This window comes from Lytechinus variegatus, chromosome 2, assembly GCF_018143015.1.
Source record: "Lytechinus variegatus isolate NC3 chromosome 2, Lvar_3.0, whole genome shotgun sequence".
Taxonomy (NCBI): domain Eukaryota; kingdom Metazoa; phylum Echinodermata; class Echinoidea; order Temnopleuroida; family Toxopneustidae; genus Lytechinus; species Lytechinus variegatus.
Window position 1 is genome coordinate 33,861,412 of NC_054741.1, and position 16,418 is coordinate 33,877,829.

The following is a 16,418-nucleotide window of genomic DNA, read 5'->3' on the forward strand; positions in this document are numbered from 1 at the left end:
CCTGTTTCTCGGTGGTTTATATTGATTAGCCTTGAAATAGATGAAAAAAAAAAATTAAGAAACTTGGATTTTACTTCAATTTGGATAGTGAATTACAAAAAAAATTCCTGATACTAGTTCTTTTCATTAGGCCTAGATAAAGTGTAATATTCTTCAGAATTTGTTAGTTGTACATGTACTTACCCCAAGTGTTTCATCAGCTCACTGACGAGATGATGTATCTTAAATTCACTCATTGTAAAGTGATCAAGGTCTAAATTTAATCATCTGGAAATCTGGAGAATAAAAAAACAATAAATTCAGTTTGTAGTTGTTCACAGGTTTTGCAATGCTTGCACACTTTTGAAATGATACATGTTGAAAATGGTACATTTCTCCACACAAAGAAATCTAGGAAACTAAGGACAGTCTATTCATTCTCCTGAATCAGTTTCCTAGATTTTTTGTGTGGAGAAATCTTTGAAAACTGAGACAGTCCCAAACAAACTGGGACGATTCAAATTTTCTGACCAGCGCCCGCTACTGATGCAAGTGCCCCCCGCCCCCAGGGCATTTTCAAATGCCATTTGGTGGGGAAATTTGCTCGAAGTCAGTGCAAAACTGCATTAGCACCCAGAGAAATGAAAGAATATTTTGGTCTAACAACTGAGGAACAGAGCAAGCCTGAGAAGCGAGGCACAGCCCTGATCAAGCCAGGGCGGGCAGGCTCAGCCTTAGACAGCTGGCAGTCGTTCGTTTCGAGGAGTTTTATTTTCATTTTTATTTCTCCTCATACAAAGACAGCTTGCGATCTTGCAGCCGCCATGATTAGGGGGCCAACAATGCAAAATCCCCCTGACGGGGCTTATTGAGTTTTGTCTTTATTTCATATAAATATAAAAGAACTGGACCAAAAAATACGATTATTTCCTTTTGGCCTGAAACGCACCAAAACGGGAAAAAATAAAATTAAATTGTTAAAAGGAAAAAAAACAGTGACTTACTTCGGCTGTCACACAACTCCCAGAGTCCCACTTCCCTGGTTTATCCCACTCACACATATTGCGAGGTTAGTATGCTACTGGCACACTGCTAGGCCTATACCATGTATGCGAGGAGCACTCCTGATTGGAGGAGCCCTTATATGCTCCTACGCCTGCTACGTACGTGGTGCTTTGCACAGCACGTTCACAAGCTGGTGCTGAGAGATTTCGATCCAGACACCATAGAGAGAAGACCCCGAGACGCCATCGAGTGAGGACATCCCAGAAGGTCCCCACTTGGCACCGTGGTCTGTTATTAGAAGTCTGCTTTTATATGTTCCTGTCCCTACCGTGTGGCATCGTCGGTGCTAGACAGCTGGCAGCCGTCTGTTTCGAGGAGTTTTTTAACATTTCATTTTTTTTAATTTCTCCTCGTACACAGACGGCTCGCTATCGTGCAGCCACCATTAGGGGACTTGCAATGCAAAATCCCCCCGTCGGGGCTCTTCAATTTTTGTCTTTAATGAATAAAAATTTTGAAAGTTAACACAACCAAAATGCAAATTAGTATTCCCTCTTGGCATTAATTGCCAAAAAACTGAGAAAAATCAAGTTAAAAGGAACAAAAACAGTGACTTACCTCGGCTGTCACGCAAATTCACTTCCCCGTTTTATCCGATCTTAAGTACATAAACATATGGCCATTGAGTCCCCTGTACAGATCGCGCTAGAACTTCGGTCTCTGTATTTGGTGAGTGAAGCCAACAGAGTTCAGCTGAACAACCAACATAACAGAGACCGAAGCTTTTGGTCTACGTCGGTGCAAGTGTCAGGTGAGTAATAGTATTAGCCTAGTGGTTGTCACTGTATTGTACCGTCGAAGTAACCCATTCCTGATTCGTGATTAATAAATCCTTGTCAGTGTCGTTCCTGTATTGATTATTCACTCGGTCGTCGTCCCATACATTGTGTCTGTATTGTGCCATCGCTAACACGCCCGCCATCCCATTTACTTCACTAACTACGCAATGACTGTGCACTACGAACGTGTTTACATTACAGAATGGATTTTTAGAGTTGCTGGTTAACATCGCTCCAGCTTCATATCATAATCTAGACAGGAATAACCGTCGTTTCTGGGGATTTATTCAACAATTTCTGACATTTTACTATATTCTATAATCCCCATGACTAGTAGGATGGGGGGTCGGGTGTCCGGACACTTTATCTTTTTGAAGCCTTCTTTTTTGTCTGTTGATTACACTAAAATTTTTAAAAATATGAATCCATTACATGTAATCATTATCTATTTTGTTGTTTATAATATTTCCCAGCATTTTGTACTAAAAATTGATGAAACTTCGCTTGTAAATTTTTCCAAATGACATTCTAAAATTGATCGTCCGGACACACAACCCGTCCGGATACACAACAACTGGGTATATAAGTATTGGTGAGTGAGCCAATGCAGTTCAGCGGAATAACCAAAATACAGAGACTGAAGCTTTTGGTCTAATCATAAATAATCATGATAATGCGAATAGAATAACTGTACAGATCGAGTCAGAACTTCGGTCTCCATGGTCTCTGTTATTGAATATTGGTGAGTGAAGCCAACGTATAGAGATCGATCGAAGCTTTCGCCTCAAGCACAGCCTCGGCCGGCCCGGCAGAGCCGCCCAGCTCGCGCGGGGAATAACGCCCGACAGACTGACAAGACTTCCCAGTCTACGCCTACGGTCCCATAAACCACTTTTCACGTTAGTTACTTTATTTGCTACTACGCCTATGCAATTTCGGCCGTTGTAAGTCCTATATTTCAATGCATTCGATACAAAGGTTTAAAATCCATGTTCTGAACTTCATTATGAAACTTAAAAATGGTTACATGTGAAACGAAATCCTGATTAGCCCCTAATTCAAACTTCAAAAACAAAACAAATTTGACTTACGAGATGAAAGTATTCGCGGCGAAACATCAAATAAGAAGAATATCCTCGTTCACATACATGTATTAATTGTCGGGGTTAAAAAAAATTGTTGTGGTTGATTCGTGATGCAATGCATGGCCATCATTCAAACTTGAACATCAAGAACTCATTTTTTCGCAAATTAGCATTTATTTATTTTTAAAAAGTTAGTTTCAGTATGTATTCCTTTTTTTTCTTTTATTTAGAGGGGAGGGGGGGGGGGTTCTTGGACCCGAAATGACCATTCAAATAAAGGAGAAAAAGAAAGAAAATGAAAGGGAAAAGTATTTACTTCATATTATGTCAAAATCCATCAAAATAGAATTTAAAAATGTCAAAAACATGTTTTTTTTAATTTTCCCCTGTCTCCTCAGTATTTTTGGTGATCTTTATATGCCACTGTCTGATACAAAATCTTTCCAGGATTTTGATTGGCCAAGAAGCACCAAGCATCTAACTGTTACTATAGTTAATACGGGGGGGGGGGGGGGGGATCAAGCTGCAACCCCGGGACATGCAATTAGGAATCAATTTTTGATTTGTATTTAATTTAAAGTCTGATCGTATTATCACACAAGGTCAAGCCATAAAGAACACTAATTCCTAACAAGTTAGCTAGGAACAAGTTAGGAATTTTGTAATTAATTACAGCTAGGTCCCTGTTCGATAAAAAGTTCCTGTTTGATATATTTACCATCGACTGGTCACAATCATATGATAACAGCAGTGCTCAACAGCAGCCTATCAGAATCAAAGATTCCATGGAAGTTACCATTGGGTGACGACCATGATAAAATAGGTGAGCAAATATGTAAAATAGGCAATAATCATCCAAATCCTTTCATAGGCTGAATCTTCATCCCTGTTACCGTACGTGTTCATATCGTTTTTTCCTTCTGTATAAAATTTTTTGATAAGTGAATTGCAGACCTGAAAAATGTATCAGAACTTAATGTTCACAATTGTGAATTACTTGGAATTTTCAGCCCTTCTATATCATCATAAACATAAGATGAAGACTAACTTCAAATCTTCATACTTTCCCTGGAGTAACGTGCACATATAAAGCTCATTAAAACACTAGAATTCTTGTCATGTTCCTCATTCCACACCTGAAGCAAAATATTGTATCACATCTCAATAATAAAACAGAAATATTGCAGTGCCAGTAACAGGGATAATGGGGGGGGGAGTAATCACTACGGAATTTAAAATCTACATTAAAGGGGAGGTTCAACCTGATGACAAGTTGCTTTCAATAAAAGCAGAACAAAATTGAGAAAATATAGGTGAACTTTCACTGAAATTCCATCAAAGAATAAGATATGTGTCATCACAAGCGAGCAGTTTCTCCATATGGCAATTATGTCATAAAAATTCCATACATTCCATATTTTTTAACATATGAATACAAATATTTTTCTTACAGATTTGGGTATGGAATGTGTGTGATAATTCATCCACCGTAAAAATCATTTCCAATTTTTTGAGAGAATGACATATTGGGGGACTCAGATTACTGGAGGAGCTACTTGTTTGTGATGTCACAAAATAAAACCAGTATTATTCTCTATTTTTCTTTTTGTTGTTCGGGTGAAATTCCCCTTTAAATGTAGCTCTGACTGTGATCACCATAAAAATAGTGATCAGTGAAATGAAAAAAGACAAAACAGTTAAACATTGCAATGATTCAGTTTCATACGAAATTTATTTACAGCATAAAAATGAGTCTTTTACAGCAGGACTGGATTCATTACAACTAATCCAAATGACGCTAGTTCTCAACAAACATGAACTAGCATGATTGACATATACACATACCGGTATTTCCTTTCAAAATATCTCAATATGCAATCAAACAATAAACAAAAAACATTGAACTATGTGAAGTCACATTGTGTCAGGAGGGTTGTGATTCCATAGGTTTGTATGAAGAAAATATATTTTATTTTTTTCCAGATTTAATTCAATTTGCAGAGGAAAATGGCACTAACAACTATTCTGTGCTCAAATGAATGGAAACATACAACTCTTAAGTCTTCACAAAGCGCTTTGTGATTTCTGTGATTTCTTTGATTGGCTCTTATTGGACATAATTGAAAATGCTACGTCAGGAAAAATTGTTATGTGTAATCTAATCTGAATGCATATAGAAAGCAGCGCAAAATAAGCAGGAAATAGATATGGTAAAAAAATCATCTACAACTGTAGATTTGATCAGTCCAAGTTTGCAGGTACAGATATCTCTATGTGATAGAAGTAAGGATAATAGAATGCATAATCTGAAAAGCAGAGAAATCAACCACTTTTTCTGCATACAAACCTATGGAATCACAACGCTTCTAACACTGTATGACTTCACGGTTTTGAGGCCAGTGAAAAGCATATTTTTAAAGCCTGGTAATAGACCAGTTCGTAGTTACTTCATGGACAATTTTGGTCAAATGACCTTTCATTTCTTTCATTATGATAGGCAGATTTCAAAGCAAGATATTACGTAAGCTTGCCTTACATAGCAGGATGAATAAATTTAATAGACCAGGTGACTAGAATAGCACACCAATGAACACTTTATGAAGGTATTTGGTGCATTCCTATTTTGAAAGGATATCATAGCATGTTGCACAATGTACTTGGCAAACTGTGAAATACCAGTCGTTCGTGGACGCATTGTTGTTTTTTGTGGATGTAAATGAAAACCACTATTCAAAAGAATATATGAATAATCAAGACATCAAACTTGGTGCTTATCTGATTAGATTTTAAACCACCATGTCACTTTAGTACAAATGACCTTCCTCTGATTGATCATGAATCTTTTGATCATGCGCAGAAAGGAACTACGAACTGGCTTATTATTGGAGCTATTCTGAAATAGAATACTCAGCTGGTAAATGATAAAAATGAATAAAGCTTGCATTGCTGTGTAAAGTAGTATTTGAGCTTTCGATTGGTAATGTATATGATGTATATGGTAATGTATATTTGTGAATTTCACTTTTGGGTCCAGTCTGGGTCTTTAACATTTAAGGCTACTTAGATCTTTATAGCCCAGGCTGTTTTGAAATTGCATTTGCAATAAATATGCCATGAAAACACCTCATTCTTAATAAGATGATATTGAAATGAAAGTACATGCACATAATATACAAACACATAATACATAGATTACAAAAAAAACAATGCTGCAAAAAATAGTTGCAGCAGAAATTAATTCATGAGAGTCTTTTAAAACAGATCAATTTTTTAGTACATTAACACAAACTTTCTTTGTGAAATCATCCAATCTTGGCCAAAAACAAATAATTCTGATGATCACTAACACATAAAAGCATACATGTATGTGGGACAGTGAATTAATATTCTGGGAAAAAGACTCAATGTGTTATGGAATTCCATGCTTATTTTGCTCATTTTTCATAAATACATACATGTATTTTCTTCAAGAGCTACTTGGCACAATTTTTTTTTATTTATACATTCAAACACTGGGGTGGTCATTTTATAGGATTCTGTTCCAACTCATTTCGAGATCGTCACCACAAAAGGCATTTATCTTTAACATGTCTCTTTGAAACATTTGTGTTGATCAGACCTTTTCCAACTGAGATCTGAAGCAGGGGTGGTGAGGTTGGGTCCTACTGATTCCCCAGCAAAAAAATTGTTAAAAAAAAAAAACCCATCTAGAAAAGGTTAAAGATAAACAAAAATTATTGGAAAGATGGAACACCCAGTAATCCTTGTGAGCAATCCAATTATTTTCATGATAAAGACGAATGATGTGATAATAATCAACTGTTATGGATTGCTTTTTAATTGCCTTAATATTTCAAAATATAATAGAATGATGCTGAAAGTGTCTGGCCAACAATATTGGTTTAGTCCCATACATGCTTATCTGAGTGCAGTGCAGTGAATGTGATCTTCACAAGAATTGAGTCAATACATGTATATATCGTTTTGGTGATACCATTGCCTCATAGTAAGACCCAATTCATAGGTGTATTACAAACAGCCTTTCTCAATCCCTTTGAGACAGTGTCATCCATTATTCCATTTCCAGCCAGAATTAAATTTCATCTTTAAAAGTCAAAATAAACTTTTTACATCTATCCTCATAAACACTCAGAATATCTGTTTCCAACGGAGGGAATAAATAGCTACTTCTGTCATTCTCCAAAAAGTCCAATGACACTGAAATATTTCAAAAGATTGGAAGAATCCCTTCCACAGTATCATCTCGAAGCAGCATACTCATCGTCATCGTCGTCATCATCCTCATCACTTTCCTCCATATCAACATCATCGTTTTGGCGATTAGCTTGTCCATATTGTGTGTCAGTACTGGGTTTCAAGGAATCCACCTGGTGTTTGAGTTTGTTGGTATCATATTCCAGCTCAAGACATGCCCTCTCTATCTCGTAGTTCTTGGACACCAAACCAGCCCAGCTACACAGAGAAAAAGGGAGAGATGTTACCTAGCATTATATGCACAGGAGTACTGCTTGATAGTCTTTGGGTCATAGAAAATAACATATGTGGGTATACTTGTAAAATCTGACAATAGCATTTCCAGTTATCATGTCATTCATAACCAGAGGTAACTCTGCCCCCACCCCCTCCCGAAAGGCACAGTGACAGTTGAAAAACAAAAAATACAGTTTTAGTGTAGACTTAATATTTAAAATGAAAAAAAAATCTGGTTTTTATTAAATATAAGGTTTATCCTTATAAATCATATTTGCAATCTTTTTCATCAATACCATAGCACATAACATTTATAAGGATAAACGTTATATAATATTATTTGATGAAATCCAGATTTTTTTTAATATCATCAAAGTCTACTATTAAAACAAAACATTTTCTGTTCATAGAATGGCCGTCTGCTTTGGGGGAATGCACTATGATGTTTTCTTCTCAGCAGAAAAGTTGAGAAAGATTTTCTTATAAAGATTGGCCTATGTTGGACACATTTTCTACTTAGCAAAATGGAATGGCACAGGAGTATAAGAGCAATGGATTTGCATAATTTGTTTTCCTTGTTTTGTTTCCCTGGTTTTGCACTGGACTGGCACATCTCTGACTCTGCCACCAATACATCAGAAAATATTATACATAAAATCTTTAAAATTTTCAAAGAATGAATGGTGTGATCTCTAACTTGTGACCAAAGAAACTTATCAGATAATTGTTACAACATAAAACAAGTTTGAAGTTGATCCCTCAAACGGTTAATTGGGTAGAGAAAGAAGATAGATCTCTATGTATTGATCCCTTAGACCTTGGTCACTCGATACCCCATAACTATTCTGATCAGTTACTCAAGTAATGGAAAAAAGTAAGCTGAGCTACCCAATTGTTCTTAAAAAAACAGGACTGTGGAGCTACCTGAAATATATTTCATCAATCATTTTTATGTATTTAATGATTTCACAGTGTTAAGCTATCATTTTCCAAGATTTATAATTTTAAAAAATGTCAACAGGTTTGGTTTTGCTGTTGTTTACTGATCCAACCAACTTGATCATTAAGATTTACAAAAATAAAGTATTACCTTTCTTGCAATCTTCCGAGTTCTGGTCCTGAAGCAGTCTGGATTATAAAGCAAAAATGTGAAAAAAAATCAAGTTCATTTACATTTACTAACAATGTCTGCTGAAATCAACTGGGAAATAAGCAATTGATGAGTGAGATAATCTGTCAAATATTAAGTTGCCCTACAAAACACAATTTCAACCCATTAGGTGGAGAGAAGCAAATATATTTTCATCTTACTAAAAGGTATATGCTACAATGGCTATGAACCCTAATTTCATGCTTTTACATATTTGAGAGATTAACACATGCCTTCTTTTGAGACAATGCTGGTCAGTGTCACCACCCTCTGATTAGGTGTATCTTCATGAGGACATAGAGATTACAATAGCTGCTGCTGAGGGGTGTCAGGGCACTGTCAAAGGAACAGGTTACCTAGTATCGATTTTTTTTTTTTTGGGGGGGGGGTAATTTCAATAAAAATGCTGCTAATATGCAGCAACAACAAACCTGTCCATAAATAAACATACATATACATAAACTTAGGAATGAGAAAGAAAAAAAAAGAAAATAATTGTACTACTAGAGAACTAAGAGGAAATTTTCAATATCCATCACTTTGTATACAAACATATTATTTCTTGAAATAAAACAAAAGGATTACTAATTCAAAGTCAAACCAAAATTTATTATATGCTGTCATTCTATGCATCGTGTGTTCACAATGTTACGTTAATGCACAGCTGACAATACATGTACCTCTGTAAAGGTCAAGTCCACCCTCAACAAAAAGTTGATTTGAATGAGTAGAGAAAAATTTAAAAAGCATACTAGAAATCTAATTTTAAAATTTTGCATATTTTTTCACAAACCAGCACAGTGATATGCAAATGAGAGTGGGTGGCATCACAATTTCTATTGTATTTTTATTGTTTGAATTATAAGCTTTTTCATTTTTTAGCATATTTTGGCAATAAGGAGACTCTTCATGGAATCACATTAGAATACAAAAAATGGCAATGCCAGTATTCCACAGGTTCAGGGAGCAAGCAAACTATTATTTCACATTATGAGGAAAAGGTCAAGATTGAACTGAAGATGTCATCACTTATATCACTTGCATACAAACTAGAATCTATGCAACTATTTTGTGAAATTATAAAAGCAAAACCTTAAAATGTGATAACTTTCATATTATCCAAATAATCCAATCTGATGAAACTTTCATTGTTCAGCTTGCTTGAATTTTCTCTTTTTATTCAAACCAACTTTTGGTTGGGGTGGAATTGCCCTTTATCACAATTTTACTATCCTTCAGCAACCTGCTCATCAGTAGACTATCATAAAACTATGTACAATTTTGTTTTTAATGTTACTAATTAATCCTCACATGTGAATGAATTCCTTTACTAAGTGAAAAGGCCCATGTGGATAAGAAAACACTTATTCACTGATCTAAAACATCTCTATGCAAAATTCATTTTTAAAATGGACTAAATATGACATATCTAAAAAATGTATAATCGAATTATGTTTTGTGCACTTTCTGCTAAGTACCAGCGAATGCACACCCCGTGTGACAATTGTTAATTTCACATTTTCCTACTATTCTTAGAATATGCTTTTATTTTTAAAGGTTTTGCACACCTGTTTGTTTTTTCTTTTCCAATTGACCTCCTGGATTTGTTTCTTGATGTCTTGTAGCTGATGCTGGGCACTTTCTACCATCTTCACCAGGATGCTGGTTAAAAATGTAGACAAAAAACAGACAGAAGAAAAATTATTACACATAGAAAAAAAAAGAGTACCACCATTAAAGGTCAAGTCCACCCCAGAAGAATGTTTATTTAAATATAGAGAGAAAAATCAAACTAGCATAGCACTGAAAATTTCATCAAAATCGGATGTAAAATAAGAAAGTTACGACATTTTAAAGTTTCGCTTATTTTTCACATGACAGTGATGTGCACAACTCAGTGACATGCAAATGAGACAGTCGATGATATCCCTCACTCACTATTTCTTTGTTTATTTATTGTTTGAATTATACAATAGTTCATTTTTATAGATTTGACAATAAGGACCAACTTGACTGAACCATACAATATTAAACAATGATATTTCCACATGTTCAGGGAGGAATTTATTGTTGTATTGGTTGTATCACTTGACAATAAAATACAAAAGATATAGTGAGTGGATGACATCGTCAGTCTTCTCATTTGCATACAGACCAGGATGTGCATATAACTGTTTTGTAAAATTAAGCGAAACTTTAACATGTCATAACTTTCTTGCTTTACATCCGATTTTGATGAAATTTTCAGTGTTATGCTTGTTTTGATTTTTCTTTTTATTGAAATCAACTTTTTGTCGGGGTGGGCTTGTCCTTTAAGCACTTTCAACAAGTCCCAAGACAATATATCTGGTTGTCTGATCCTGTCATTTTAGAGTCTATTGTTCTTGGTTTTAAAGTGATATAGCATGATGTAGATGTAATGAGGTAAAGGATTTTAACCATACTAAGTTTCATGCTGGCAAAAGATATGAAATATTTGATATAGGGGTGGGTGGGGGCGGTTGTAATGGCCTCAACATTTTTTTAAATCTCGCACAATTTTTAAAGCAAATTTGTGATGCCCGGTATGCAGTTACGAACTACAAAATTTTGCAAGGTTAAAGAGAAATGCCAGTAGTTGCAGTAAACACTGATTTCATGAGAAAGTCTGTAAAACCAGGCTTAATTGTCAGAATATTATCGAGGATCTAGATCTGGTACAGTTACATAAACTGAACTTTGTGAAATCTTGAAATCTACGCTGAAAAATGTTCACACTGAAGATCACCAACACAGATAGGCACACGTGGGACAGTGTATTGATATTGCTAGAATAAAGACCCGACGGAAGTGACCGAATCCGCGCTTATTTTGCTTATTTCTCAGCAATTACACAATTTCTTCCAGAATCCTTTGGCACATATTTTTTATTCATACAAACAGACACTTGGGTGGTCATTTTATTAGATTCTGTAAAAAGTCAGTTTGAGATCGTTACCAAAACTGGAATTTATCTTAAGTGTATGCATTTCAGACCCAAAATTGTTGGAAAATATGATTGCATGTACTATTAAGTCATTACAAAATTTGCTTTTTGTAAGAGTGTTTATGTTTACTTTTGACCGTGGAGGCATCAAAATCAATAAAAGTTCATGATCTTACTCATTGTGTGCTCTCCAGGCGTGGCTGCCATAATTTTGGAGAAGTTCAAGGTTGATCACTCTTTCGGCTTGGTGTTCCAACTGCGCCATGGAGTTCTCTACACACTCCGCCCAGGCTGTGATGTCATTCTGGCGTCCGATGGGAGGGGGAGGCAACTCATATCTTTAGAGGATAAGAAGCAAGTTTAGAAAATGGTTTCAAAATCCTCTTTCACACAGAAGCACTGGTAGATGTACTGGATGCAGATTAAGAAAATCTAATTACCCATATGATACATAATTTGTTGGAAATCATTTTTTTTTAATAACATGGGAAATTTTTAGAGTTTAACTGCTTTTTGTCAATTAAACTTCCACACCTAATTAAACATACACAAACTTTCAAATTCAATAACCCAGGGCTGCAAATCCCCCCACTAACAAGCTTCCTAAAACTTGATATAGACCTAAAAATTATTTTGCACCCTACTTTAAATTATGTACCCTGGTCCATGCTGGTACACATCATTACCAACACCATACTCGTACCTTTTCATGCTTAACATATCCATGGGCTGCCTCATGGCCATCCTTTCAAATTCATTCTTCAAAACTTCAGTGACAAATGGAGTGCTGTCAATAGCTGGCAGATGCTCTAGGTAGTTCTTGGTGGGACGATATCGCCTGGTCTCCTCCTCTACAAGGGCATAAGCCTGCAAAGAGAAATGACACAATTTCCAATCAAACCCAAACAAAAGTTTGTGCATCAGCAATTGCCATAGTACTGGTAGATCTAGTAGCAATCAAAGCTCCGATCTTGATACACTTGCATGCTTTATGTAAGCCTCCGATGTGCAGAGCACGATGGCATAACATGCATCCGTGTTAGTTCACAATCGACAATGATGGGCGGTCTTTAATTTTTAATTCTGCAAATACAAACTTAATACGGTACTTAAGTCTACACAAATCCTATAAGATTAAAGTGTCAATAGATCCTATTAAATATTATATATGAAAACTTACCTCTTGAAATTGAGCATTTTTAAGTAGAAATATCAATGCCCTTTCCAAACGGCAAAGTAATCAGTAAATTGTATGATAGGGGACCTAAAGCTACGCACTTTAATTTACAAACGATAAAAATTATGGCAATTTAATATATGAACGGATTGTCTAACTCTAATTTGTGGTAAATATTCTAATTTAAAAAGATCATTAATCGAGAAGAAAATATCATAAACCTCACAAGAACAAAAATCTTGCCATATTTTCCGAACACATCTTGCTTTTGCCGCCTGATGGTGAAGGGGGTCTTAAAGCTACGCCTGTGCCTCAATTTCTAAAATATGCTCATATTAATTATTATAGGAAAATATGAAATTAAAGTGAATAGAAACAGCTCCAAAATTATGAACAATTGCAATTTTTCTCTGCATTTAATGAATTTATTGCAGCCTCTGTATAACAGGAATCATGAACTCGTCACACTGCAGTCACAGTTCCACACAGTACACACAGAGTGCGCAATTTGCCATTGAAATTGCATGTGCAATGAGTGGTGCGTAGCTTGCTTTAGGACACCTTACCATAGGTCACACTGTCACAGATTCATAGTCATTTGATTTACATGTAGATTGTAGTACAAAGCCCGATCGCGCATGCACGCACACACACACACACTTAAAAGTGGACTGACTCGGCCCGGCTGCATTCTCTCAGTCTAACTTAGTCTAAAATTGGTGATTTAGAGCCAACATGAAGTTCCTCACACGTATCAATATTGGCATAACTGTACTTGATGCCCCCAGGGGACATCAACGTTTTTACCTTGTGGTACTCCTTGATTTCCCGATGATTCATCGATTCCGGAATTTTAACATTTCTTTTCTCTCATTAAAAAAAAAGAAAAGAAAGTAGTAATGCGCAAACAGGTGCATCTAGATGAGCACGCATCCTTGCCTCCTTATCTATCCTCTTATATTACTTGTACTTGATGCCCCCAAAATTGGTGAAAGCGGTGATCCGGCAGGTAATCCTAGACGTGTTGACAAAATTAACCTTGATAGCTAGAGAATAAACTAAAAAAATCCAAAATTTCAATAAGATTAATCTTGCAGCCAAAATTAACTTTGTTGGAAAAATTAACCTTGAGAGCTATAGCTCGTCTCTCTTATATAATACTTGTACTTGATGCCCCCAAATTTTCCAGTTATTCAGCAAGTTTATTCAGAAGTTTACATTCCACTAACCCCATTTTCCCCTCTTTTTCTATTTTCTAGCCGCGCAAGCCTTCATAACATTGTCGAAACAAATTAACCTTGTTGGCTAAATTAACCTTGATAGCTAGAGAATAAACTCTCTTATATTACTTATACTTGATGCCCCCCAAAATTTCAACAAAATCAACCTTGAAGCCAAAATAAACCTTGTTGGCAAAATTAACCTTGATTGCTAATGTAACCTTGAGAGCTATACTAGCTCGTCTCTCTTATATTTCTTGCACTTGATGCCCCCAATTACTTTTTATTTGTTACGCGATCAACCCAATCACGCGCGGATGGATATCAACTCGCCGATGATTAGCAAGGTCGGGTCGAGGATCCACGAATCAAGGTAAAACGTTGATGTCCCCTGGGGGCATCAAGTACAATTTCAAAACATCTCATGCGGATGCGATATGCGCGAGGTACCAGGTCCGGTCCGAGCTCGGACCCGGCCTCACGCACATGCGATGAAATCGTCAGCAAAATACTGATACGTGTGAGGAACTTCATGTTGGCTCTAAATCACCAATTTTGAGACTGATAGAAGCATAGAGAAGAAGTTAAACGTTGTGTTAAGTAAGAATATTAGTTTTAATTGTTTTTAAACTAATCGTGATGTTACATGAATTTTATTTAGATTTTCCCCCGATAAATCCCACTTGTCACTCAGAATAACAGATCGAGTTCATGGTCTCGAAGTTCAGGTAGGTCATGTAGGTGGAGCGTAGTGTTAGTGGTAGTGAAGTGGAGCCTGCACGAACTTCGCTCGAGGTACTGGCTATATAGGTCCACGTCACCGACAGACATAAACCAAAAGCTTCGGTCTCTGTTATGTTGGTTGTTCAGCTGAACTTCGTTGGCTTCACTCACCAAATACAGAGACCGAAGTTCTAGCGCGATCTGTACAGGGGACTCAATGGCCATATGTTTATGTACTTAAGATCGGATAAAACGGGGAAGTGAATTTGCGCGACAGCCGAGGTAAGTCACTGTTTTTGTTCCTTTTAACTTGATTTTTCTCAGTTTTTTGGCAATTAATGCCAAGAGGGAATATTAATTTGCATTTTGGTTGTGTTAACTTTCAAAATTTTTATTCATTAAAGACAAAAATTGAAGAGCCCCGACGGGGGGATTTTGCATTGCAAGTCCCCTAATGGTGGCTGCACGAGAGCGAGCCGTCTGTGTACGAGGAGAAATAAAAAAAAATAAAATGTTAAAAAACTCCTCGAAACAGACGGCTGCCAGCTGTCTACGACAGACACAGTCACAGAACACTAACCTCGCAATACCAGTAGAGGCGCTGGTCAGAAAATTGGGATCGTCCCAGTTTACAGGGACTGTCAACTTTATAAAGATTTCTTCACACAAGAAATCTAGGAATGTTCATTCACCTCAAGTGCCGACACCATCAATCAAGTGTGCTAGTCAATGTAAACATATCAGGTTTCATAACAAGATTATTGGAAGACAGTAAGTCATGAAAAATAGACGGTGAACTCGGGGGGAATTGAGGTCACTGAATCTACATGTATTTTTAGCACTCTCATTCTCAATTTCCGTAATTGCTGCATGCTGTCTTTGTCCCGTAGGGGGAAGTGAAAAAAAAAAACGTCCCCATAAACAAGGACAGTCTCAATTTATGGCATTATCGTGATATAGGGAACCACCGTTCACTTCATACAGTAGCGCTTTATTCAGTCGTACGCACGGTTCCCTATTTCCACCTCCATTCACTTTGTACACAAGTGCGTGTACACAAATCTACGAGTGGTTCCCAAAACCACGATTTGGCCCAATTTATCAAGACATGATTTGTCTTGGTTTATGAGGATATCCTTGTTTTCTGGGACAATCCCAATATTTGGACCAGCACCTCTATTCTAATACGACCGTGTGAGTACGAGAGTGGTCACAGAATTGTTCCTACAGACAGTTAAAAACTAAACACCAGAAGGCAGAATAAATATCTGGGACCGAAGTCACTTTCGCTCGCAGTCTAGTTTTGCGAAGGCAAAGACGACAGCAGAAAAGAAAGGGATAATTCCAAATACTAACCGCTTCTCTGACTCCTGGTTCATCGTATCCCTGGTCGACATAGGGCAAGGCATCCACTATTACTTCTCCCGCCATATTTTCTCAGTTAGAATTACGAAAAAGGCCGACGAAATCAAGGCTTTCGAGCATTCAGTTTGCACTACAAAATCGTCAAATAGCGCTACAGCTAGAGTAGAGGGCGCTACAATGAGGGATAAATTTTTAGGGGGGGGAGGCTTTCTTTGGGCAAAATTTAAAGAAAAAAAAATCATAATTCTGCGGTCTTCGCCATTTTCAGATGCATCTGAGATTAAGGAGATTTGCCTCAATTACCACAGTCTACTGATGTTCCAACTTTGTCCACGAAAATCCCTACAAGCCCTAGCTCAAAACCGTCACTCGACTCTCGTGATTCTTATGGTTTGCCCCCCCCCTAAAAAAATTGAAAA

At 36.7% G+C, this 16,418-nt stretch overlaps 2 protein-coding genes across 2 annotated transcripts in view; both read right to left on the reverse strand.

Moving 5' to 3' along the window:
* LOC121407916 (gamma-tubulin complex component 2-like) overlaps positions 1-2,963 on the reverse strand; it is a 28,573-nt gene extending 25,610 nt beyond the window's left edge. Inside the window, exons 1-2 of the mRNA XM_041599159.1 lie at positions 2,915-2,963; positions 184-275 (exon numbers count right to left, since the gene is read on the reverse strand). Coding sequence (XP_041455093.1) covers positions 184-236 — 53 coding nt within the window. The 5' untranslated portion in view covers positions 237-275; positions 2,915-2,963. The remainder of the gene's footprint in view (positions 1-183; positions 276-2,914) is intronic.
* A 3,637-nt stretch (positions 2,964-6,600) lies between these two features.
* Positions 6,601-16,156, reverse strand: LOC121407917 (pre-mRNA-splicing factor SPF27-like). The gene is made up of 6 exons (XM_041599160.1): positions 15,991-16,156; positions 12,218-12,381; positions 11,691-11,852; positions 10,118-10,211; positions 8,490-8,527; positions 6,601-7,381 (listed from the first exon to the last, which is right to left on the reverse strand). Exons 1-6 carry the CDS (start codon positions 16,063-16,065, stop codon positions 7,168-7,170), a joined length of 747 nt encoding a protein of 248 aa, XP_041455094.1. The 5' UTR covers positions 16,066-16,156; the 3' UTR covers positions 6,601-7,167.
* Positions 16,157-16,418: the final 262 nt, after the last annotated feature.